This window comes from Hyperoodon ampullatus (genome assembly GCF_949752795.1).
Source record: "Hyperoodon ampullatus genome assembly, chromosome: 17".
Classification (NCBI taxonomy): Eukaryota; Metazoa; Chordata; class Mammalia; order Artiodactyla; family Ziphiidae; genus Hyperoodon; species Hyperoodon ampullatus.
In genome coordinates, this window is record NC_136930.1 from 63,002,357 (window position 1) to 63,028,648 (window position 26,292).

The 26,292-nt window shown below is 41.1% G+C and overlaps 1 protein-coding gene across 1 annotated transcript in view; it reads left to right on the top strand.

Annotated features, from left to right (window-relative positions):
- FER1L6 (fer-1 like family member 6) overlaps positions 1-26,058 on the top strand; it is a gene marked incomplete at both ends in the record, with an annotated part of 157,764 nt that extends 131,706 nt beyond the window's left edge. The window contains 9 exons of the mRNA XM_079722359.1: positions 1,368-1,538; positions 4,512-4,672; positions 7,133-7,275; positions 9,740-9,828; positions 10,291-10,389; positions 12,493-12,734; positions 14,251-14,414; positions 24,408-24,508; positions 25,872-26,058. Of these exons, the coding sequence (XP_079578485.1) occupies positions 1,368-1,538; positions 4,512-4,672; positions 7,133-7,275; positions 9,740-9,828; positions 10,291-10,389; positions 12,493-12,734; positions 14,251-14,414; positions 24,408-24,508; positions 25,872-26,058 (1,357 nt within the window). The remainder of the gene's footprint in view (positions 1-1,367; positions 1,539-4,511; positions 4,673-7,132; positions 7,276-9,739; positions 9,829-10,290; positions 10,390-12,492; positions 12,735-14,250; positions 14,415-24,407; positions 24,509-25,871) is intronic.
- Positions 26,059-26,292: the final 234 nt, after the last annotated feature.

A 26,292-nucleotide genomic window follows, 5' to 3' on the forward strand; every position in this document is an offset into this window, starting at 1 on the left:
GCTGGGGGCTTTCAGTTTCAGGCACTGGAGCTGTCCAGCATTTCTGCTTTTTACTCTCTGGGAGGGCTAATTGGCTCCTGGCTGTGCTGTGATTGCTGTCCCTACCAACCTGGAGAGTGAGAGTCAGGGCTAAGTGGACCTGACCATGATGGCAGCAGCCCAGACAGGCCTGAGGACAGGCAGGGAAATAATGGGTCCTCTATTCTCCCCTCCTCTGCGCATCCTCTCTGTCCCTTGTTCCCAGACCAGCCTCCCCACCTTGTCCCAGGGCAGACAGAAACAGGAACAACTGGAGAAACACTGGTGTATCCTTGATTTTGTTTTCAAGAACACATTTCCCTAAAATGCAGGCTTTCACTCCCAATTTAGTTCTTAATTATCTTCTCTAACGCTCAGTAGCACAGATAATGCATTGTCACGGGAAATCCGACAGCATTGCTATTCCTTTCAACACTGCATTGGGGTGAGATTGTGGAAAGAGGACGGTACCAGGAGTTAGGAAACTGGTACTTATCCCAGTTTGACCTGATTTATGATCCTAGGCAAGTCCCTGTGTTCTCTGGATTTCAGTTTCCTTATCTGTAAAATGAAGCGATTGGATATGGTGATTTCTGAGATCCCTTACAGTTCAAGGAAACATTTATTGTGTCTACTCTCTGCAGGTGAAGTGCAGCCTCCAGTAATGTGGAGATGAAGAGGGCAGGTCTCTGTTCTCAAGGGGCTCAGAATAATCTTGTAGAGACAGCATTCCAATCCTGCAAGTCTATGTTCTAATGATTTTCCATTGTGAATAGGATTTTCATTTCAAATAAACCCAGCTGGTATTCCCTGATGAAGCAACAATGGAGGAGAAAGGGAATGGTAAATTATTGGGTACCAGGTTGAATGCCTGGAAGTAAAATCTGTGTTTATACAAACACTATCACATTTAACCACTCTGCTATATTATAAAGAAGACATATTTATCCCCATTTACACATAAAGAGGCTGAGAGGGATGAAATAACTTTCCCAACGTATTAAAACTGGGAAGTGGCTGATTCAAAATCCAGATTAGAAATCAGTCCTGTTTGAGACCAGAATCTCAGACTTTTCTCTCCCTCTTGCTGTCACCCTAGTTGAAGACTGCAAGGCATGGCCCACAAAAGAGGAGATGATCGGCTACTGGAAAACTGACAAAAGAGTTGGAAATTGGTTGCACCTCAATGAAAAATTAAACCACATAAACACCCATTAAGTAGTAACTGGGTTGCTGACTGTTTAGTGAGTTCATATGGACTGTATGTAGGTGGGCTAAAGGTGAAGCAGGGAAAAGTTCTCTGTATCACCAAATGCTGTTGATTCCTAAAACCTCTGCTTGGATGGCAGGTCATTTGAGATCCAGGCCACATTCCCAAAGGAGTCCTTGCTGTCTGTGCTGATCTATGACTATGACATGATCGGGATGGATGACCTCATTGGTGAGACGAGGATTGACCTGGAGAACCGCTTCTACAGCAAACACCGAGCCATCTGTGGCTTGCAGAATCAATATGAGATGTAAGTTATTCCTCCCATGGAGACACTCTTGGTGTTCTGAGGCTGCAGCCCATGTGCTGGGAAGGCCAGCCAAGGCCCAGATTTAATATCTCAGATGTGCTGCATGTCAGCAGGGCTGGTTCGGGGAAACTGCTCACTGCACTTGAGGGTACTTGGGGCTGGGGAAGCAAAACTGATTTAGAACCCAGGGCAGGTTCTTCAGGAGTCAAGAGCTGAATTGTATTTGTTCATTCGATCAGCTGGGCCTGGTGGACAGAGTTCCCAGTGGGGAATGATGCTAGAAGAATGACTAACATAATACAAATGCCAATATCCTAGTTCATTACAACAAACACTCAGGAGTGCTTACAATATACCACGCACTTTACATGGAGTATCTCATTCAATTCTCTCAAAACCCATTAAGGTGTTATCCCCATCTTACACATGTGGGAAAAGTGGGTCCAACTCTCACTCTTTACAAAGATTTTTGAATTCTGATTAATTTTAAAATATAAATTATCAGCTTTATTTTTACTTTTATTAAGGCTTTTAAAATAACATTTATTTCTTAAAAGCTAACATGTGCATAATAGGAAACCAAAAACACAAGAAGCAAAAAACAAGGTCATGCATAATCACAAGCAGTTTACCATTTGATGTGTCCTTCTAGGTCTTGTTTTTGTATCTACACGACCAAGCGTCCATTTTTATGTAATTAAGATCATACAGTTGTGTATCATGCTTTTTCACACACCATGAATATTTACTATTTCAAAGTCCCAAAGCTATGAGTATTTTAATAACCAATAATACACTACACCAACTCAATCTGGAAGGAAAAAATGTAATCCTGCCTTTCTTGGTGACAAAAATTTCATAAAAGACAAAAATAGCAGCAGGCTTCTAAATAAAGATATTGGCTGAGTTACGATCAAAATACTACATTCCCTTAATGTTCAATTAAAAATGAGACATAGAGCAACAGAGACCAGCTTTATTTTTTAAAGTATGATATATTTAATATCTTAAGAAGAAAACTCTTACAAATATCAGCTAGGAAAATATAAAAACATCCATTAAATTTCCATGGTATAATTTAGAAATATTTCTTCTGAATATAAAGTAATATATAGTCCTTGTAGAAAATTTAGGACATACAGAAAGTACAAAATGATGCTCAAATTATTTTATCCAGAGATAAAATTTACATTAAAAAATTTGTATGTATTTCCTTTTAGTATTTTTTTCTATGCTATTTCCCCCAAAGTTGGACTCATACCATCCATGCAATTTTGTAAGCTTCTTGTTGGACTTATACCCTTATAAGCAATTTATGATGTCATTAAATATTCTTCAAAGTCATTCTTTTAATAGTGGTGTTCCATTATATAAATTTACTATAAAATGATATAACCAATTTCCCTTCCTGAATTTCAGGGCATTTATATTTTTCTTTCTTATTCCATTAGAAATATTGCTGCCATGCACATTCCCATACAAAAGCCATTGCAAACCTTTCTGATAATTCATTCAGTGTTCATCCATAGATATGGATTTATTCCATTAAAAGGAATGCACACTTTAAAGACTTTTAATATATATGTCCAAATGGCTTTCCAGAAGGGTTGGACCAATTTACACTCTCATTAACACAGTCTGAGCATCTATTTCCTCCATGGCATGATTTTTCAGACAAGTCTCTACTGCTGGCCTGTTCTTCTCTGAGCCTAGAAGGCCGGTTCAGTTTTGGGACTGTAGTGAATTTATAAGCCTCCTGCTGTATTTACATCATTCTCAAGTACCTGAGAGGGTACCATTCAGAGAATGATTAGCTGTGCTCACTCTGAAGTCGGTAAAGGAAGCAACAAGCAAACATGGTGGATCTTTTGTTCAGGAGAATTTCCTGACAGTGGAACTAGCAGGGACCAGAATAATTTAGTCAGGGAAGTTGTTCTCTGAAGTTTTAAAAATGAACAAGAGCACTTATTTCTGGGGAGGCCTATGTATGGCTCTGGGGGTGGCTTGGAATCTTTTCAGGATCCTCATATCTCTGGCCCAGTGTAGGAAAACTGCGTTATAGCCATGTTTTGGTTTATTTCAATGCTTAAACAAGTTAAATTCTGATGAATCCCGCATTCCAGGGAGCAGAGAAATCCAAGTTTATCTTGGTCACGGTTCCTAGGGAGCATCTCATTACAAGTTAATAATTTTTAACCAAACAGCTAGTTTTTAAGGGAAGAAGGGGTTGAAAAGATTTAGAAACTCACCACTAGGAAATAACTGATTAGAGAAATGGCACATCAAGACTTCCTGCCTGTGACACGAGTCTACAATATGATTTTGGCGGAGGAGGAGAAGGGAGGAAAGAAGCAGAGAAATTGGAAGGATGAGCTAGGCTTTCTTCTTACAATAAGTAGCAGCCAAATAGCTATTCTGCTAGGGACAGAACAAACTAAACAAAAACTACCTGCAAAGAAATCCACAGAGACAGAAAGCAGATTGGTGACTGCCAGAGGCTGGGTGGGGTAGGGGCAGTGAGGCGTAATTGCTTAATGGATAGAGGGTTTTCTTTCGGGGTGATGATGACTTTTTGGAACTAGATAGAGGTGGTGGTTGCACAACATTGTGAAAGTACTAAATGCCACCAAATTGGTCAACTTTATAATGGTCAATTTTGTTATGTGAATTTCACTTTAGATTTTTTTTAAAGGATGCATTTCTTTAAAAAAAGTATCCAAAACTACCTGGAAAGAATGTTTATGTCAAGCTACTCAGAAGTTCTGCCTTTTGTACAAGCATACATATGCAGAGGTATTGACCAGAAAAGAGAGAAGATGATAAAACGAAAACACTAGCCCCAAGCATGTAGAAGGTCAAGTTAAATCTGAAGGATTAACACAGATCATACTTAGGTGGTCCTTTTTACCGGGACCTCAGATGTGGCTCCCAGGGAGGCTGGACCTCACCCTCCATCCCTCCTCCACTTTTCAGAGAAGGATACAATGCCTGGAGAGACACATCCAAACCCACCGAAATCCTCACCAAGCTCTGCAAAGACAACAAGCTGGATGGCCCCTACTTTTGCCCTGGGAAAATACAGATAGGAAACCAGGTCTTTTCTGGAAAAACAGTCTTCACCGAGGAGGACACAGGTAACTCCCCCAATGTATCCCGCTGACATGGCTCTTCTTTTGAAAAGCCTGCTTTCAGTGGTATTGGTGACTGAAGATAATGCTCATTTATTGTAAAATTAATGCATGCTCACAGTAGAAAATATGGAAGAGTAAGGAGGAGGATGAAAATCACTCTTAATCCCCAAATTCAGAGATAACCATGGTGCGTGCTGGTATATTTCTTTACAGAAATATAAATTTTGCACAGTGTGTGTGCAAAATGGCACATTTTTACATAATTTTAAATGTACCATATCTATAGTTTTATACTCTGCCTTTTCTGTTTCCAATAGATTACGACAATTCTCTTCTTTGAAACAATCCTTGATAATATTCTATTGTATGGCTGTGGCGTTTATTTCCATTGTGTCCATTTTTGTAGTGACACTTAATGCTACCACAAACATCCTTATACATATTTTTGCATATTTCTTATGTGTCTACAGTATATATCATATAAGTAGAATTGTGTCAGAAGATAAATACCTTAAAATTAATATTACATAAAATAAATAATTGGACACAACTCAAATTACCCCCATAAGTGTTATACCAACAAATCTCCTGTTTCAACACCAAGAAACAGATTTTTCCATATGAGCAACATAGGACATACCAGGAAGATCCCAGAGAGCCTTTCATAAATTTAGGATAAGAAAAAAAAGCCACCTTTACTTTAAGGATATAGAACAATTTCTGTACTGTCACACCTGTCCATTGATGCTTAAAAATTACCTATATAGGGCTTCCCTGGTGGCACAGTGGTTGAGAGTCCGCCTGCCGATGCAGGGGACACAGGTTCATGCCCCGGTCCGGGAAGATCCCACATGCCGCGGAGCGGCTGGGCCCATGAGCCATGGCCACTGAGCGTGTGCGTCCGGAGCCTGTGCTCCGCAACGGGAGAGGCCACAACAGTGAGAGGCCCGCGTACCGCAAAAAAAAAAAAAAAAAAAAAAAAAAAAAAAAAAATTACCTATATATGGTGCAGTGCTCCTGATGCAAAAAGCCCGATTAAGTACATGCTACGAGGTGTTTTGACACTATGTTGATCCCACCACTTCAATGCCAAGATTTCTTTTTACCTTGTTGTTTTGGCCCCAAGAACTTCTTAGAGGTTCATGCATGCAGAGTTATTGACATTTAGTGTATTAATGATATTGATGAATTTCTGTGAGAAAAATACTTTTTCATAATATACTCTATTAAGTCACTTTAGTCCCTTGGTCAGTATTCTACATTTCATGATTAAACAATTTACTTGCCCACCAAAACTCTGAAATTATATTCATTAATATCAGTTCTTGACTGATTAAACTTTTTGACAAAGATTTAATTCATTGATTACTTGTTCATCCCTATTGACTTTTACTGATTGTAATGACTGCTGTTGGGAGATTTTTTTGGTTAAACCTGGTTCAGCTTTCCTATGTCGAATTTGGCCATTCTAAACTTTGTTCAAGAAGATTTTATTCTTTCAACAATTTTTGTCTTATTTTGTGAGTATTATTTCTACTGGCAGTTTTTGTCATGAATTACCTTTTCTGGTAAAACGATAGATCAGAGAATCTTTTCTGGAGTAAGTGTTGGTAGACGGGAGATCCCAAGCAATAATGAGAAAAGTCAGAAGACATCCATGAGCACATATTGTGCCTCTTTCACCACATTGCGTAGGGTCACACTGGTTCTCCAAGCCCTCTCCCACTATGGTGTTAGCAAACAGTTTTATGTCTCCAGGAAACATACCCTCTCTAGTCCCTTGAAGCCACGTTTGTGATTCATAGACTCTGAAGGAGTCTGATTCAAGGGGTGAAGGGAGTCCTGTACTCCAAGACTCTAACTGTGCTCTGGACCTTTTGGTCAGCCCATCTCATTTCCCACTCTCTTAACTTTCTTTTAATGAATTTTTTTTAAACTGAAGTATGGTTGATTTATAATGATGAGCAAACCTCTGCTGGACAGCAAAGTGACTCAGTTATACACATATATACAATCTTTTTTTAAAAAATATTCTTTTCCATTATGGTTTGTCCCAGGAGATCGGCTATAGTTCCTTGTGCTCTACAGTAGGACCTTGTTGTTTATCCATTCTAAATGTAATAGTCTGCATCTACCAGCCCCAAACTCCCAGTCCCTCCCTCTCCCTCCCCCCTCCCCCTTGGCAACCACAAGTCTGATCTCTAGGTCTGTGAGTCTGTTTCTGTTTTGTAGATAGGCTGGCTCTCTTAACTTTCAATCTCTTTCCCCTTCCCACCACGCTACTCCTACCTCTTTCCATTCTCTCGTCCTTTTTCTCTTTCACTGTCTTTTCTCTCTCCCTGTTCCTTGGTATATTTAAATGACCCTTTAAGGGAGTGTTTGAAAATGCATCTGACAGCCCCTGACTATCCCCTTACAAGAACACATCTGACAAGTCTCTTTATTTTTCTCTCTTCCATGCAGATGAGATGGTGGAGTCGTTCGAGCACTTGGCCCTCAGCGTTTTACGCTCTTGGGAGGATATCCCAGAGGTTGGGTGTAGGCTGGTTCCTGAGCACGTAGAAACTCGGCCACTGTACCACAAGGATAAGCCAGGAATGGAGCAGGTAGTGGCCAAGACAGTTCTGGTCCCAATAAGAGTGTTCATCCCCGAAGAGAATGACTTTTCCCCTACAAGTTAATCTTGTGTGCCGTATGATAATGGTTCTCAACCAGGGACAAGTTTGCCCCTCCTGCCCCGGACGTTTAGCAATGTCTCAAATATTTTTGGTTGTCTCACGTGGGTGGGGGTGATATTGACATCTAGTGGGACGGGACAGAGATGCTGCTAAACATCCTATTCTGTACTGGGCAGCCCTCCACAACAAAGAATTATTCAGCCCCAAACGAATGTTGAGATTGAGAAACTCTGCCCTAAAATCAGAGTAGGATTTAGTGCTCTTTCCCTTTTATGATTTGAGTTATCAAGTTCTTTCTGAAGAATCCTGACATTTGAGAAACTTCAAAACTCATCTGATGTGCCCAAGACCTTGTCCAAAAACCTATCAGTAACCACACAGCCCACTAGTTTTCCCAAAGAAGCAATAGATGGAGGTTTACCTTGAAGAACTGGCAAAACAAGCGATGTGGAAAAGATAACTAGAGATCTGGCTTCTGAGTTAGAAGGGAAGAGAAGACAACTTTATTAAGAGGCTTTTATGTCCTCGGCCCTTTACAGAAATTATCTCACCTAATTAGGATGGCCATAGATTTATTTATCCAAATTATGGCCATTTTGAGAGTGAAAGAAGGCACTATGAATAATTAAGCTGGGGGCTTCCCTGGTGGCGCAGTGGTTGAGAGTCCGCCTGCCGATGCAGGGGACACGGGTTCGTGCCCCAGTCCAGGAGGATCCCACATGCCGCGGAGCAGCTGGGCCCGTGAGCCATGGCTGCTGGGCCTGCGCGTCCGGAGCCTGTGCTCCACAACGGGAGAGGCCACAACAGTGAGAGGCCTGTGTACCACAAAAAAAAAAAAAAAAAAAAAAAAGCTGATACAAGGGGCACACACCACGATTTTCCTAGACAAACCAGTGTGTGTGTCACCTCACGCTTATTTCTTAATACAGCCTCATGATGAAATTATTATAATCCTTACTTTTAAGATGAAGAAATTGAGGTTCAGAGAGTTTAAGTAACTTGCTCAAAGTTACTCAGCTGGTGATAAGCAGAGGCGGGATGTAACCCAGGCAGCGTGAGTCCCTAGCTCTGTCCCCGCTCTGGACTCGCTCGCTGTGTAGTCTGGGCAAAGCACGTGGGCTTGACTATAATGGGGTAGGAACTCCCACACTGCTATCCCAGCAATGCTGGGGTATAAACCTCGTGATAACATGTGTGAGGGCGTGTCTTGAAAGGATAAACTTTTATCAGATGTAGAAACTTATGACTATTTCCTAAGATTTACTACCAGATGTTTGACATCTTTTGGTTACTGGTATCCTTCATTTTGCCTGTCAGATGTAGCTTCTTGGTTAACGGTGAATGTTAATGTCTTTTTAGAGATCTAGGAATATAATCCTCCATTGAATTGGTTCTTCTCTTCCCCAATGCTAACTCTTTGCTTACATTGCCCCTTCCCCTGGAAATCCTCTTTTTTTTTTTTCCCCCTAGCCAAAGCCCCTCGTTCACCCAAATCCTACAAATCCTTCCCACTCTGTTGGAAGCCCCACTTACTTCATATAAAATCTCCCCTGACCATCCCAGCCCTTGTTGATCACTCACCTTCTTGCCTGAGCTGACGGAGCAATTAGCATGCATACAACAGAGCTGAATATGGAATCCACTGGACTTTCTCCCCACCTGGGCTCTCACATCCCTTGCAACAGGGTACATTTTGATGTATGGAGTCCAAAGCAATGGATGGAAGGCCCTGTTCTGCCACTAATTAGCCACGGGACTTCAGATAATTTCTTTGACTTCTCTGAACCTTAGTTTTTTTATGTGTAGCACAGAAACATGGCTGGGGGGTGAGCACTGATGGAGATAATGGATGTTAAGGTACATTGGAAGCAATGAAGCATGATTCTTCTGACATAGTATTATCTTTGTAATCCTTAGGGGTTGGTAAGAAGAGCAGGGTCTCTAGAGTCAGCAGACAAGGGTTGAATCCAGACTCTGCTACATGTTGCCTGTGTAAACATGGGCAGGACATTTTCTCATCTGCAAAGTAGGAATAATAACATCTACCTAGTGGAGATATTGGAAGAATTAATGAGACAATGCTTTTCAAGTACCTAGCACTGCGTCTACCACATAGTAGGTGCGCAGTAAGGTTTTACTTCCCCTTCCCCTTCTCTTGATGTACGCTCCTCTTGATATATGTTCTAATTTTTAACAAAAATATAAGTTCTGTCTTTGTCAACAAATACTCTGAATATAATATGAATAATATCCTTATTATATTACATTATATTATATTATATGTTCCTAATATCCATTACTAGTAAAGGGATCTGTTAAAACCGTGAATGGTCAGTGTCCATGTGATAATGCCCCCCCCCCAAAAAAATCTAAAGGATGTCTTCTTAACAAGGGCCGCCTGCAGATGTGGGTGGACATGTTTCCCAAAGATATGCCTCAGCCTGGACCTCCTGTTGACATTTCGCCAAGGAAACCCAAAGGGTAAGTAACCTGCAGCCCCACCTTCAAGGAAAGAGACCAAGGTCTCAGACTAAAGGATCATGTCATTTGATCTGGTGTCTGATACATTACATTAATCAGCTGACACCTGATAATCATGCCTCACTTTCCACCTGGCCAAGTACAGCAGGGGGTGAGTGGTGGTGATAATAGTAGTGGTGGGAGTTGAAATGGTGGCCCCTGTTTTATGGTAGGAGCCCCTGAGTTTCAACATTCTGAAAAATGTCGGTTAATGGAAGGAGGATCTGCTCAGAGAAATTCATGTTCTTGGTGATTCCAGCTGGGACACTTGGTTTTGATGGAACGAAGACCTTAAGTCTTGACATTTTTGAACTTGGTAAAATTGAGGAAGCTTATAGACTCAAAGCAGTACCAGAATCACATAGACACCAACTGACTCAGCTTCCAAGGTCTTCAACCTAAGGCTGCCTTCCCTTATCCCAGGTATGAATTGAGAGTGACCATCTGGAACACGGAAGATGTCATTTTAGAGGATGAGAATATCTTCACAGGACAAAAATCAAGTGATATTTATGTTAAAGGGTAAGATCACCAGCAAACTCCATACCCCCTTTCCTTCTCCTCTTCACCTCTTTAACCCCTAACCAAACTATGCCTTGTGGAAGATATTCTATGCACATCTCACAAAAGGAGTCCATCTTACTCACCTTGTTAGATAAGGTCACTTTCTTTGTCAAATATTTGCCTTATTTGGTCATTTTGCTAAGAATGATTATCCCATGAAATATTTTTGTGAGGAAGTCTTATTATATAAACGTCTCTTTCAGTTAAATATTGGATGCCTAAACTTTTTGAATGACATTCAAAATACCTTTACACCAGAAGGAAGTAGAGAGCTGTAGTGCTATTGATGAAAGATTAAGTGTTAAGAAGATTATAAGCCTAATACAAAAGCTAAACTTTATACCTTCCCATTTGCTAGTTTTAGCAACCTAGGACTCAGGAAACTAAATATTTTGTATCTCTCTCTTACATCTTGGCTATAACACAAATGTCTTTGTAGGTTTCCTTTTCACCCCTAATCAGGGAGGGAGATGAAGTTGTAGAGAATCAGAAACAATGTGACTTAAACATGTACCCTCAGATAAAACTCATGTCAGAAACAGTAAATTCATCCCAGCCTTGTTTTGGTATCTCTTTGTCTTCCCCCAACAAGAAACCCCCTTCCTCATTGACACTCCCATTTCTAGTACACTATTAAGTCTTGTTCATTTTACTCCCCAAATAGCTGTCAGCACTGTCCATTCTCTTCATCTCACCACATCACCATCATCATCTTTTCCTCCATCATTTCCTGCCTGGGTCACTGAAATACCAATACTATCTGAACTGGTCTCTCCCTATTCAGTCTTGCCTCCAATAATCTGTTGTCTATCGTTGAAACATGAGTTATCTTTTCGAAGCACAATCTGAGCACATCAGTCCTGTACTTAAAACCCTTTAAAGACATCCTATGTTCTCTTGACAAAGATCCAAATTCCTCATATGTCCTAAAATATCACACATGACTAGACTTTGCCTATGTCTCCAGACTCATCTCACTGGATCAATACTCCCCCTTACCTTCTGCTCTCTAGTCACACTGAGCTTCTTCCCCTTTTTAGAATGCGTCCTCACCTCTTCTTCCACAGGGCCTTTGCACATCCCTCACTGGTGACTTTTGCCATCCCACCCATCTCCCTCTATCCTCTTCCCTCCATGACTGTAGCTCCGTGAAGGCAAGACCCATCCCTGTTTGCTCCCTATCACTCCCCTAGCATCTAGCTCACTCCTTGCATCATAAGAGATACCACACATATATTGGTTGACTGAGCACCATCTTTAGCTAAATAATTGTGCCCATACCCCAGTGGTACCACTCCTCTGGGAATAGAATGGTATTTACCCTCCCCTGCCCCAGGGTGGGTTGAGGTGGAGAGAGGGATGTCTGCTTTCAGAAAGCAAGTGGTTTGGCATTATCAATTAGTTTGAATTAAAAGTACCTTTTTTCTCAGGAATTAATTAGCTGTGGATAAAGTACTAGGGGAAAATGTATTCATTGTAGCTTACTTTATACTTGGCATGGAGGAGAAAGACCAGATAATACTAAGAGGAAATAACATAATAGATCATTTGGAGTACACAAAGCACTGTACATATACTACCTCATATAATTCCTCTGAATTTCTATGAACTAGATATTGTCATTGCTTCCATTTTCCAGATGAAACAAAGGCACAGAGAGGTTAGATAATTTACCTATGTAATGTAGCAATGTAATGTAGTGGGTGCAGAAATGGTACATGTTATAAAGAGGTCACCCAAGGCGAGAGGAAACTCAGATTACACTTTCATTTTACATTTCCTGACTTCTCCCTTTTTACTGAGTGTGGCTTCAGATCTACCCAAGAACTGAAGACAATTCCCCAACCTGACTTAGACCGAGAGTCTTGTTTCAGTTTCCGACCCTTTGATCCCTATTTATCTCTTTCGGATTCAATGGAAACTTTCATCTAAATCTAACTATATCATAATTTTAAAACCATGGATCTGTGACCACAATGAAACTAGTTAAATCACTCTTGATTATACTGATGCCTAAATAATGGGCTCTGAGTGTTTAATTCTTTTTCTGTCTTTATTCAGGTGGTTAAAGGGTTTGGAAGATGACAAGCAGGAAACAGACGTGCATTACAACTCTCTGACTGGAGAGGGGAACTTCAACTGGCGCTTTCTATTTCCATTTCAGTATCTCCCAGCGGAGAAGCAAATGGTCATTACCAAGAGGGAGAACATCTTTTCCTTAGAGAAGATGGAGTGTAAGACGCCAGCTGTGTTGGTGCTTCAGGTTTGGGATTTTGAAAGGCTGTCTTCAGATGATTTTCTGGGTAAGCCAGTGGCTTCATCAAGCTCATATTAATGTTGAGGGTTTTGTCCTAGCTTTTGGAGAACTTAGTCTGAGTTAGCTCCAGGGATAGTAATTTCAATGCTATTTAATAATTTTGATAGCAAAATATTGAAACACTCCAAATAGCCCTTAATAGGGGATTGACTCAATAAGTTACAGTGCATCCCTATGGTGGAAGATACATATTCAAACAGACTAAAATTGACCTTTGCTTTACTACCAAGAAGCTATTAAGTTTTGAGCTAATTACTGGTCTCCTCTGTACCTCAGTTTTCCTCAGTTGTAAAATGGGGATAATAATATTACAACCTCAGAGGGGAGCTGTAAATGTAATAATATAATTTAAAAATGAAGTATAGTGCTTCATACATAGTAAGCATTCAATAAGTGATAACCCTGCAGCCATTAAAATATTAGAATATTTAATGAGTTGGATAGTTGTGCAGGGTGCATTAAGTGAAAAAAAAGTGTATAGGAAAAAATCCCCTTTCAGTAAAAAATATGTTTATTTTTATAGGAGAAAGAGATAGTCAGAGATAGCCAAAGAGACAGAAGGACTGATATAAGGATATGAACTAATAAGTAGGACAGTTGTCAACTTTTGGGAGGTGGAAAAATAATAGAAAAAAAGATTTCTATTTTTTGCTAATGTGCACGCTCTAAATGTTCACAGTTAACATATATCACTTTCGAAATAAGGAAAGGTTATCAAGGAGAGAGAAATATAACATTTTCGTGGCATTATCTTACTCTGGCTTATATTCACTCATTGAAAATACATTGTTGAAAACTAGTGAATACAACAGAAAAGAAGCAGACTCACAGGTGACAGAGAACAAACTAGTGGTTACCAGTGGGGAGAAGGACGGGGAGAGAGGCAAGATAGGGGTGGGGAGAGGGAGGTACAAACTATTGGGTGTGAGATAGGCTCAAGGAGGTACTGTACAACACAGGGAATACAGCCACTACTTTGTAATAACTGTAAATGCAAAGTAATATTTAAAATGTATAAAACATTTTTAAAAAGAGAAAACATTGTTGAGAGCCCACAAAGGTACTGGAGAGTAGCTACCAAGACAGTAAGACTTAGTCCCCAAACTGCAGATTAGTGGGCTCAGAGACAGAGGTATGGTCGGGGGAGGAGGTTCTTACAGGCTATCTGTGCTAAGGCAGGGAACAGCTCAAAGGATAGACACGTAATCCAGATCACGCTCAGGGAGCAGAGAAGAGGCCCAACAGATGACACCGGAAACTAAGGCTTGAAAGTTACATATGGTAGCGCTTCCCTTGTCTTCTACCTGCTGCCATATTACTAATGGTTTAAATGCATCAAACATGTGTTGGTCATATTTGTGCTCTCAATATCTGGCACATGCTGTGGATCCCTTGTCGTCCTGACTGAATGACCAGTGAGTGGATGGATGAATGAGTGGGTGAATGAGGATGATGAAGGATTTTCAAGCCCTTCTATAACTGTTAAGGGCATCTCTTCACAGGCTCCCTGGAAATGAACCTCAATAGTTTTCCCCGAGCAGCTAAGTCTGCCAAAGACTGCGATCTCACCAGGTTTGAAAATGCAAGTGAGGAGAGCAAGATTTCCATATTCCAGCAAAAGCGTGTGCGGGGCTGGTGGCCTTTCACTAAAAGCAAAGAACTCGCGGTAAGTGACAGCTGTAGGAGATGGGGTGAGGGTGGGGCAGGCAGGGGACCTCATATTATTTAAATGAGTCATTTTGTAAACTTCAAGTCAAGTGCCCTAAAATGACATAGAGCCCTTTAGGGCAAAGTTTCTGTTGAGAAGCGAGAATTTTGAAAAATTTATAAATGCATTGTGCCTTCCATAGTTCAGCATGCTTGATTTACTAGTGATCTATGTCAAGCTGGGTTTCTATCTTCTTGCCTTGAGCATATGCCCCGGCATTAGTTTTTTTTCAACATTTCTTGAAATTATGCATAAAGTCCTGACTAATGTACAATTTTAATACAACTGCTTCATCCGTTCACCCTCAAAACGTGAAACTCCATTTAAAAAGTGATCCATCCTTTTAAAACTTGCTCGAGAGGATGCTGGCAGAAAGAAGAGCCATTTACCCCTGTCCTTGCCTAGCCAACTTGGTCCATACGGTGTGACACATGCTGTAGGAACTCGGACCTTTCACAAATAGTAGGAAGAAAGCTTCTCTTGCCCTTTCTTTCAGCCCCCTCATCACTCCCCTGTAAGGGAGGGTGGAGGACTTAAGTGCTCAGTGAAGGTGAGAAAAGGGACCGGGCCAGCATAGGGGGCCTATTTTCACTGCTGTCCTCCTCTTGGGGCGAGCGTGTTCTCCCCTCTGTTCCTAGTGCCCAGCGGCAAAAGCAAACGCAAGTCAGGACCTTTCAGGTATCAGGTCTGCATAGAGACCGATTGCTCACTCTCTCTTTGTGCTATGGGCTCAATGGGTACAAGACAAGGATTTCTTTGAACTTAACTGGGAGCTGCTGACCTGACTCCATGGTGTCTAGTTTTAGTATGTTTTCTAGGAGCTTTCTCTTCCCTCCATTCAGTCCCATCTGGTGAGACTGGATCAAAAGAACAAGGATACAAGCAGGCTCCTTCCTTCCAGTCTCCTCAAGTATGCGTTGAGGTTTTACTATGTGGCAGCCTCTGTACTCCGTTCCAGGTTTCACGGCTTAGCACATAATAGATACTCAATCAGTGACTTGATTGATGAACGGATGAGTTCAGAAATGAAGTAAGCATGGCCTGTACTGTCAACCAGCTCAGAGTCCAGTGAGGAGAGATGTATCAACAGTACAGTCTGCATGAAATAGTCAAAGTGAAAATGACACAGGGAAGGAAGAGGGGAGGGGAGGAGCTAATCCCCTCTGAGGATGTTGAGGGGTCAAGCAGGGCAGAGCACGAATTTTTCAAGAACAAGGAATGATGAAAGGCCTTTTCTAGATGAAGAAAAGGAGGATGTCTACTCCAAGTAGAGGAACCATGATGAGTGCAGCCTGGAGTCATGAAATAGCCCCATGGGGACAGCTAACTGCCCACTGGTCAGAGTTGTCAGAATGTAATATGAGGTCAGGAAATGGGGAATGCCAAGTCCTGAAATCCAAATTCTTATCTTTTGACATAATTCCTTTTCCTATGAAACAAACGGCAGTGGTTATGTGTGTATTACATAATGGCCATCATCTATTATATTTTTATAGCCCTGCAGAGTTTGCCAAATATGTTCAGATCCCTTCTGTTATTTCATTTGATCCTAATTGACTCTTTATTTTCCATGTAATTTATTTCTTCATTTCATTCAACAAATATTTATTGAGCATCTATTAAAGGATAGGCCCTGAGAATAATATAGTCCAATGTCAAAGACAGACACACAAGGGTAAATAGATGAACACACAAATGCACAGCGAGTCACCCACAGGCACACCAAGAAAGCAAATTCTTCTCTTTTTTTTTTTAAGAGAAAAAAGTGAATTTTATTTGAGCCAAACTGAGGATTACAGTGTGAGAAACAGACCTCAGCTCAGGAAGCTCTGAGAATTGCTCTGCCTAGCAAATTCTTAAAACAAGGGCTGGGAAGTGCTGAGTTAAGGCCTATCCAAGGCAGATATTTCCACTCCATACAGCGGTTAGAGACCTTTCTGTGACTGTGAACCTTTATAGTTGAGACCTAAAGAATGAGAAGTAGTGAGCCATAGGGAAAAATATGGAAGTGCATTTGTCACCAAGCAAACACCACAGGCAAAGGCCCTGAGGTGAGAATGAGTTCAGTGCATAGGAGGAACTAAAATACAAACAAGCAAAAACCTTGCACAACTGGAGCAGGGTGAAGAGAGGGTGATGCCAGTGACGTGGAGAGGAAACCAGAGCTGGATCACGCAGCTCTCAGAGGCCATGTTGAAGAGTTTATGGATTTCGGTCTCAGGTCAACAGGAAGCCAATGAATGGTTTCCGTCAGGGACGTGAGGGGATCTGATTCACACAGGAAACAGTCCGTCACCGCAGTGGGGACAGGGGGTGGGAGAGGGTCACAAGTGGAGAAAGAGAAGTAGGCAGAGCTGTAGGAAGAGAATGATGAGAATGTGCCGAGACATAAACCCAGAGAGGAGACCGTCTTTTGCGGACAGGTGGGTCTTTGTGTCAGATGCTCCTGGGTGGTTGCATAAGAAGCAGAGAAGTGTCGATTGGGTTTAACAGCGTGGAGGTGGCTGGCGACCTTTTATTTATTTATTTATTAAAATTAATTAATTAATTAATTTCTAACTGAAGTACTGTTGATATACAATATTATATGTTACAGGTGTACCATATAGTGATTCACAGTTCTTAAAGGTTATATTCCATTTATAGTTATTATAAAATATTGGCTATATTCCCCGTGTTGTACAATATACCCTTGTAGCTTATTTTATACATAATAATTTGTACCTCTCCTGGCGACCTTTTTAAAAAGCAGTGATGTGAAAGTTCATAGCAACATTATTCATAATAGCCCCAAAGTGGAACCATCCAAATGTCCATCAACTGATGAATGGATAAACAAAATGTGGTATGTTAACCAAAATTTCAGAAACAGAGACCTTATTGAAGTAAAGAGGTGCTTATTTGGGGTTTGTTAGGACCGTAGCCCAGGAGACACAGATTCAAGAAGCATTTGAATTGTGTTCTGTTGGACTACAAAATGGGGGATGCTTATAAAGCAAAACGGGGCAAGGTTACACAGGTTGTTTGTCAAGAACTAGGATTGGAGCTGGCAAGAAGTAAGGACCGCTTATTAAACAAGAACTGGTTGGGGTTCAAAATGATTACATTGTTGCAAAAGGGTTGGGGAAACTTTGAAACTACAAGGTTTCAGGGAGCAGCTGCTAGCAGATACTGTTTTGAAGATGGCCAGTAGAGTCCTAGAATTTGATACAGTTCAGAAAATTCAGGTTCCCAGTGATTTAGGAACATGTCTGCAACTGCATCCACAATCGTCACCTGGCTCCATTTTGTTATTTATTTATTTATTTAGCTGCACTGTGCAACACATGGGGGATCTTTGTTCTCCGACCAGGGATCAAAGCCAGGTCCCCTGCATTGGAAACACCGAGTCTTAACCATTGGACCACCAGGGAGGTCCCACCTGGCTCCATTTTGGATGCCTGAACCATAGTTACTCCATTTTGATTTTTTCTTTTTTTCTGGTATGCGGGTCTCTCACTGTTGTGGCTTCTCCCGTTGTGGAGCACAGGCTCCAGACATGCAGGCTCAGCGGCCACGGCTCACGGGCCCAGCCACTCCACGGCATGTGGGATCTTCCCGGACCGGGGCACGAACCCGTGTCCCCTGCAAAGGCAGGCGGACTCTCAACCACTGCGCCACCAGGGAAGCCCTCCATTTTGATTTTTAAATGGCTTTAAATATGTCATCAGGTATATCCATACAGTGGAATAGAATTCAGCCATAAAAAAGAATAAAGTGCTGATAGATGCTCCAACAACAGACTGCTAGTTATTTCTCCTGCAAAAAACTGGGTTATTTGGGGTTAACAAAGAATTGCAATTTGAGGTCTGCAACCATGGCTAGCCATGTGCAAATCCCTAGCAAAAATGGAAAGAACTCTTTTATAGAGGGGGAAAGGAAGTTGGGAGTGCTATAGTTAACGGAGTCCCTGGCTTTTCAATGACTGAGCCATGACTGTCTCTCATTGGCTGAGCTCTTGCCAGGTGAGAAGAGAAAGTCTTTCTTCTTCCTGTTAGGCTCTGCTATCAGCATAGGGCATGAGAGCTCCCCTTTCTGGTCTCTCAACTCTATTTTAATTGAGGTTTCTGTTTATTAGTTTTCTGTTTCCATGTCTATAAAATGAGTAGTTTGGACTGGGTGCCTCCAAGGTGCATTTCCAGCAAAGACATTCTCTAATTCCAACTGTGCATGAACTCCCCTCCCGTGCCTTGAAGCCAGCAGTCAGAACATCATTGTCCTCTTATTCCAATTACCAGCAGCCAGGAGGGATTTGTTTATGGGCACTGCCACCTGCCAGGCTTATTTTTAAAGCTGCTTATCTGTACCCCCAAGCAGTGTAATTTAGACATTTGGATCACACAGCTCCTAGTGTGGAATATGGATAGTAAGTGAAAAACAGCTCCAAGTGGAATTGCAAAAGAATGGGTACCTTTGGAGAAGGAAAGGGAATATGTATTGAACATGTGCTTCATGAAACACATTGCATTATGCATTTTATATGCATTATCCTACTAAAGGCAGCCTTCAAAGAAATCACTCCTTTAGAAGATGGAGATCAGGAAGTTTCTTTTACAGGTTAATCTCGCAAGTCTACAGTTAGGTAGCCCAGGTAAGTCCCAAGAGCATAACAACTAAAACTACCTCCAGTTTAGTGTGAAAAACAATTGTCAGCATTTACTATGGCCATGGACACTAGCACCTAAAGGTTCAATGATCAGTAAGACACATTTCTGCCATCCAGAATTTCACAGCTTAGCTGAGGCAGCTGGTAGACAAGACAAATCATCTAAATAGTATGTGGCAAATTCAGATTCTCCAGGAGCAGAGGAAGGGAGGTATTTTCACGTGAAGATCATTTTTAAGACAAAGTATATTATATACATTTATAGGAAATTTGAAAGACACAAAAATGTGGAAAGGAAGAAATAGCGCCCATATGCACGTCACCCAAAGAAAACCATTGCTAACATTTTGGTTATTCCCAATATGCATAGATTTTGGTTAATTTTATATAATAGTGATCATTCTATGTTAAAAATAGTGCCTTGTTCATTTTGCTTTATTCAGTGTTACAATGAGCATTCACCTACATTTTATTATGAATATTATTAATTCTTTGTATTCTCAAAATAGAAATGCTATAGTTAAATCATGTGTTTTTTCCTCAGCATACATGCATTAAAAAAATTTAAGCATGCAGAAAGTTGAAAGAATAGGACAATGATCAGCCATATACCCACCACCTAGATTTAATATTTGTAGACATTTTGATATATTTATTTTGTCTGTATATGTGAATATATGGATATAGTATACGCTCACACACACACACACACACACACACACACACACACTGGCTGAACCATTTAAGAGTAAGTTGTAGACATTCTGACACTTTACCCCTAAAGACTTCCTATGCATCTCCTGAGAATATGGATATCCTCCTACACAACATCTCATTGTGAAAAATAGGACAATTTGAACATCCAAAAGAATAATGACTATGCTTTGTGCATTAAAGGTTTATCTGAGTTTTGAATTATTTCCTTAATTAGCTACCCAGAAATGGAATTCACAGGTCCAGAGTATGACTATATACTGTAATGCACATACACTCACACATACATATATATGTGTGCAGATACATATATGTGTGTGTATATATATATATGTATATGTATGTATGTATGTATATGTGTATATTCCTCTTCCTAAAGGATTTACCAGTACACATTCCAACCATTAATGTATGCAAATGCCTCATCTCATATGAGTGACAGTTGTGTTTAATAAGCAATAATTATTGCTGAAGAAGGCATGTCCAACCTGAACACAATCACTTCTCAGCCTCCCCCAGCGCTCACCCTCCAGGCCCAGTGAAGTTTGAAGCCCATAAACAATGGATGCAATACAACAAATCTAGTCTTTTTAGGACCTTTCCTTATCATTTTCTTCCATCCATAGATGTCATTAGGTTAATAGATAGTCTCTCACACTGTCCATTTTTTCTAGCTCTGATTTAAAATTACATTTGGAGGATATTATTAGCTTAAGACCTCTACCTGGTACTTGGTTGAATACGGATGATTGAAGTAGGACGTGGAACCCTCTGTGTGGAGAGACATGGAAGGAGGAGCAGCGTTTATCAGACGATGTCAGTAAACACCTTCCCCTGCTGCCTCTGCGATATCAGATAAATGCTTTGTGACCACTCAGGCAGGGCAGTGAAGCGGGGACAAGGCTCTTCATGATATTTACTGACAACTGCTATGCCTAGGGCAGAATTAATTTCATATTCTCTGCCTCCTTTTTTTTCTTTGCATTTTTTTTTCCTGTGGGAATATGCATCCTTGGGACTTCTCTGGGAGTTTTCTGAATGCACAGAATATATTTCTCATGAAATTATGCGTTTCTGTCCATAAAATAGTGTTGAAGTTAACAACTATGATTTTTTAAGTGTTTACTATTCACCAGGCACTGGGTTGAGCACTTTATAAGTGTTGTATCATTTATTTTTCAAAGCAATCTGATGGAGTACATGCTATTAACATCCCAGATCAGTGAGACTCAAAGAGGGCACGTAACTCACTCAAGGTCACACAGCTAGTAAGTGGTAGAGCACGATTTCTGATGCCAATTTGTCTGCACCAAGTCGTACCCACTCAATTCCTGTGCTACGCTATGCTATACTATTCCTTAAGCTATCCAAGGCAAGTCGTTAGATGGAAGTCAAAAACAGGTTCTTTTTAAAGCCAATTTATTAAAATATAATATACTTACATACAGAAACGAGTAATATACATTACAGAAGAGTGTGCCAATCATGAATTTTCACGCACTGAACACTCCTGTCGGCACCTAGATGAAGAAGCAGAACCTCTCCAGTGACCCAGACCCCTCCTGCCCCTGTCCTGACCACTCTTCTGACCTCTAACCTCATCATTTGATCATGTCTATTTCCTTCTTTAGCTAAATGAAATCACACATCCTGTATTCTTTTGTGTTTGGCTTCTTTTGTGCAGCAATGTTTCTATATAGCAAGTGTGTTTTTCAACATTTTATTTGAAACATCAAAAATACATTCTAATGCTGGAGCCATGGCAATGACTGTGAGGCCCCTCTTGAACATTTCAGAAAAGGTATATTGACTCACTGTTAAATAAATAGGCTGCTTTTTTTTCCACAAAAAGGGGCCACTTGGACACATAAAATAGCAGAGGATGGGACTTGGTATCAGAGGACCTGGGTACAAATCTTAGTTTTATAGCACAAGTTAGCAAACATCATCAAGCCTTCGTTTCCTGGGCTGTAAAATGGGAATAAAAATGTCATTTGTTTTGCCAGGCTGTCAAATAGTTTAAATGGAATAATGTCTTCACATACCACCATGCAAGTTATACAGCACGATGGCTGAGCTTATTGTTAGGCAATGAAGACACCGATGATCCTTTCACTCTCGTCCTAACTTGTTCTCTGTTGATTTTTGTCCTCTCTTCCAAACATTTTGGAGCCCAGCAATTGGTTAGTGACTCTTAAACTCTACCAAGTATAGAGGAGTTGGATGAGGCTCCCAGCGTATAAATATATTGCTCAGTGGCGCTCAGATCATCTCCGAAAAACATCCAGAAATAAACCCTTTTGGCAGATTGGAAGCCCCTCTGCCATGAGTTCTGGGCTGGCTTCTTGGGTTTCTTCCAGCCATGAAATCTTGCAGGGGTACCGTGGGCTCTAACTCTGCCTTTCATGAAACCTAGAAGTTAGAGTCAAGTTGCTTTAAAGAGCCTCTGGCCATGTGATAGATGAGCAAACTAAGACCCAAGAAGACAAATGCTTTTAGGTGGCAATGATGAAGACAGTCATAGAATCATCTCATGTTAGAGCTGGGAAGGTCCTCATAAAACTTCTAGTCCAATTATCTGGCATTTGGGAGGCAGCCTGCTATAATGGAAAGAGCATGAGTTTTGGAATCTTACAGACCTTGGTTCAAATTCCAGTTGGTTAACTTATTGCCTGTGTGACCTTGGGAAAGTTATTTGACTTTTATGGCTTCATTTCTCTATCAATATAAAGGAGACCTGCTTTGTTAGTCACTGTAATAAATAGATGATAGATAGATAGATAGATAGATAGATAGATAGATAGATAGATAGATAGATGATAGATAAAAAGAACAAACCTGGGACAAAACAGGCATTCAATAAAGCATTGCAATTACAGTTAGAGTTATATTACTATTGCTCTACTGTTGATAGATGTGATAGAATGGATAGAAGCTTTATATTCTTTCTTTCCTGGCTTTCAAATACTTCCTGAGTGCCTTATGTGCAAGTCATTGCTGATGGAGCCAAAATTTCTCAATAGGATCGAGAGAGTACATATACACGTACTTTAAAGGAATATTTCTGGATCATAGGAATTTAATGCCTTCTGAGTTGGGCCATGGTACTAAAGAATGGATGAGACCGCCTAGATTTGAACTCATGGCTTCACTTGTGATAAAAGCCCACTGTGCTTCTTTACTAATTCAGACAGCCACGACTCTGCTTCTCTTCTCCAGCTTCAAACTCACCCCAAATACTCTACTTTTCGCTAATTTCTCCCACGATTACATTTTCATGGCTGCCAGCAACTAAACTTGCTTGTTAAGAAACCTTGGCATGGGATTCCCTGGTGGCGCAGTGGTTGAGAGTCCGCCTGCCAATGCAGGGGACACAGGTTCGTGCCCCGGTCCGGGAAGACCCCACATGCTGCTGAGCGGCTGGGCCCGTGAGCCATGGCCACTGAGCCTGCACATCCAGAGCCTGTGCTCTGCAACGGGAGAGGCCACAACAGTGAGAGGCCCGCGTACCGGGAAAAAAAAAAAAAAGAAAAAAGCCCTGGCTTTTTCAGAGAGTATAGGTAAATTAACACAAGACCATTGGTTCATCAGAATTTTAGACCTTTCTACTGGGGTAGGAAATCAACCATGCCTCTGAAGTCAGGTAATGCCTCATCCACATGGGATTCAGAAAGACAAGCTTTAACAGCAATCATAGGGCCTAAAATACTTTGGTGATGCTGCAGTCTCCAGCCACGTCTGTGTCCCTCCTATCACCTTGAATCTTGATCCACAAAACCAAAGGAGGCAGGAGAGAGGGTCCCCTCCACCAAGAATGGGAGCTCCAGGAGATCAAGGGTCCTATTTTTCTTAATCATTAAGTCCCCAGGGCCTAGAACAGTGCCTGGCATACAGGGGGTCCCCCAAAAGTAATGAATGAACAAGAAAGAATGACTCCTACCTTTTGCAGACATCCTGTCTCATCCTCTGATAACCCAAGACTTAGATCTCTGCCGCTATCTTTGGCACAATGCTCTGGAGTAGCATATGACTCATAATTTTCAAACCAAAGAGGGAAGAGAAGGGGAGAGAGAGTGCTAGAATAAAAGGATAATTCTAAAACAGAGGGGACAACAAAAACAAGGAAGGATGACAGAAAAGCCTTTTGGCAAATGTAGGTCCATACCCTCCCATCTCCTCTTGAGAGTCATTGACAGAGAAGAAAGAGGGTAGCAGATTCAAAAGGGTTCTGCCACTCAAGTAATTAGTCCCCCTTTTAATTCTTCCTTTCTGTAATTCATATTACTTCTGCAGATATTAAATGATTACAAGTGAAATAGTCCATGTGACTGAGCCTATGTGTGTCCATGCGTACATGTGGGACCCCCCCTCTTCTCACAAAACTCAAGAGTAACGTCGTTCCAGGGCTTTTATAGTCCGTCATAAAAATGGCTTCTCCCAGGACCGAAAAGATAATATTTCCTCAAATTAAAGCAGCAGGAGAATCAAAATCCTTCCTGACATTCTCCCACATGATAACACTTCTTCTAGAAGGTTGGTGTTGCCCCCAGAAGTTCTTTGTGACTAGAAACTGAGAGTTTGTCTTTGTGCAGGGCAAGCTTGAAGCTGAGTTCCACCTCGTTACGGCAGAAGAAGCTGAGAAAAATCCTGTTGGAAAAGCCCGAAAGGAGCCAGAGCCCCTGGCCAAGCCCAAGTGAGTGAAGTCACGGGGTGGGGATGGGGACATCAGAAATGGGAAAGACCCTCTGAGGTCCCCATATCAGAGGATGAAAACATTTCTCCAGAGCATCCCGCTGGGAGAAGTGAGAAGGAGTTAATAGGTACCATCCAATCAGTGTAGCTTTTTGTTTCTATAATTGAAAAATATTCCAAAAACATTATAGAGTGTTTGGCAAATGGACAGGACACTTTTCCATAGAACTACCACATAAGCACTTCCAGAATAATTTCATTTTTTTCTACTATTTTTTTCATGGGAATATAAGTTTCACATGAATTTTTTCTACGATTTCTCTAATTATGCATACAAAATTATCTTCAGATTTCACTTATCCTTTGCTGAAAAATTTTGCTTTGTTGCCATAGTTGTCATAATTGGGATTTTTAATTGGCTGTGGAATAGTCCATAGACTTGATACCCATAATTGAGTTGGTTGCCACCCCATAACTGGATGTTTAATTTACTTCTACCTTTTTTCCATTATTATAATATGATAAAAATGTTTCCCCTTTATAAATTATCACCTTAAAATAAATTTCCAGAAGTAGAATTACTAGCAGCAAGTGTTACCCTATTCAATTGAAACCATGGTTATATATCAATTAAAAAGTAAACATATATAGATATGAAATGTGTACACAAAATACTCTTTCAAATTGTATTTGTCCTACCCCTCCCTGGACTCCAAGTGTCTCACGATGAGTAGGTGGTCCCTTCTCTGTACCTATCTTTCATCTATCATAGTGTTAGGAACACAACTGGTGCTTCGTTAATTCAAAATTATTTATTAAACTCCTACAATGTACACCTAGTTAAAAAAAAAAACACTTTGAAGAACACCAAAGAAATATAAGATATAAACTCTGCCTTCCAGAAGCTTTCAGTCTGTTTAGAGAGAACACACAGGTTCATAAAACAGTCATCAGAGTGTGGAAGACATATGTTAGGTTCAAAAAGTGGGTAAGTCAAGCCATGAGTGAGGTAGGAATTCAGAATGAGGGGAATTATTGTGGACTGGGGTAGTCAGGAAGGGCTTCATGGAAGAGGTAGGTCTTGAGCTGGTCAGGGTGGGACAGACAGAGGGCCCTCAGTTCTCTGGCTGGGTCCTAACCAAACTATTGCCCTCCTCCAGACCAACTTTTAAAATGATGAGGAATCATTATCACCCAAAATGTTAGCTTGCTTCTGCTTCAAGGCAACATGGTCTTCTCCCATTCTCGGGCCTCTCTTTGTGGGTCCCTGGAAATTGGGGGTCAGAAATCCTTCCTGAGGTCTTGAGACTCCTGTGTGTTGACAACATGGCCCCTTCCCTGATCTTCTCTTGCTTCCTTCTCAGCCGCCCAGACACCTCCTTCTCCTGGTTTGTGACCCCCTTCAAGTGCCTGTACCACCTCATCTGGAGGAATTACAAGAAGTACATCATCATCGGTTTCATTCTGATCATCCTCGTCGTCTTCCTGGTCCTCTTCATCTATACCTTGCCGGGAGCCATCAGCCAAAGGATCATTATGGGCTCGTCGTAGAGGGTCATGGAGGACCCAGACCTTCCCTTTCTACTGCTCCTCTCTTCTTCCTCATCTGTAAATGTATAAGAATGTATGCTCTGTGCAGGCACTGTGCCGGCTGCTAAGGGGATAAACCCAGAGGGCCCAAGAGCCACTCCCTCTGTCTAAGGACAGATCAGCTCTTCTTGGAGGAGATGGGAGAGGAATAGTCCTGCCCTACCCCAACCCTTGCCACTACCTCTCCAATTTAAA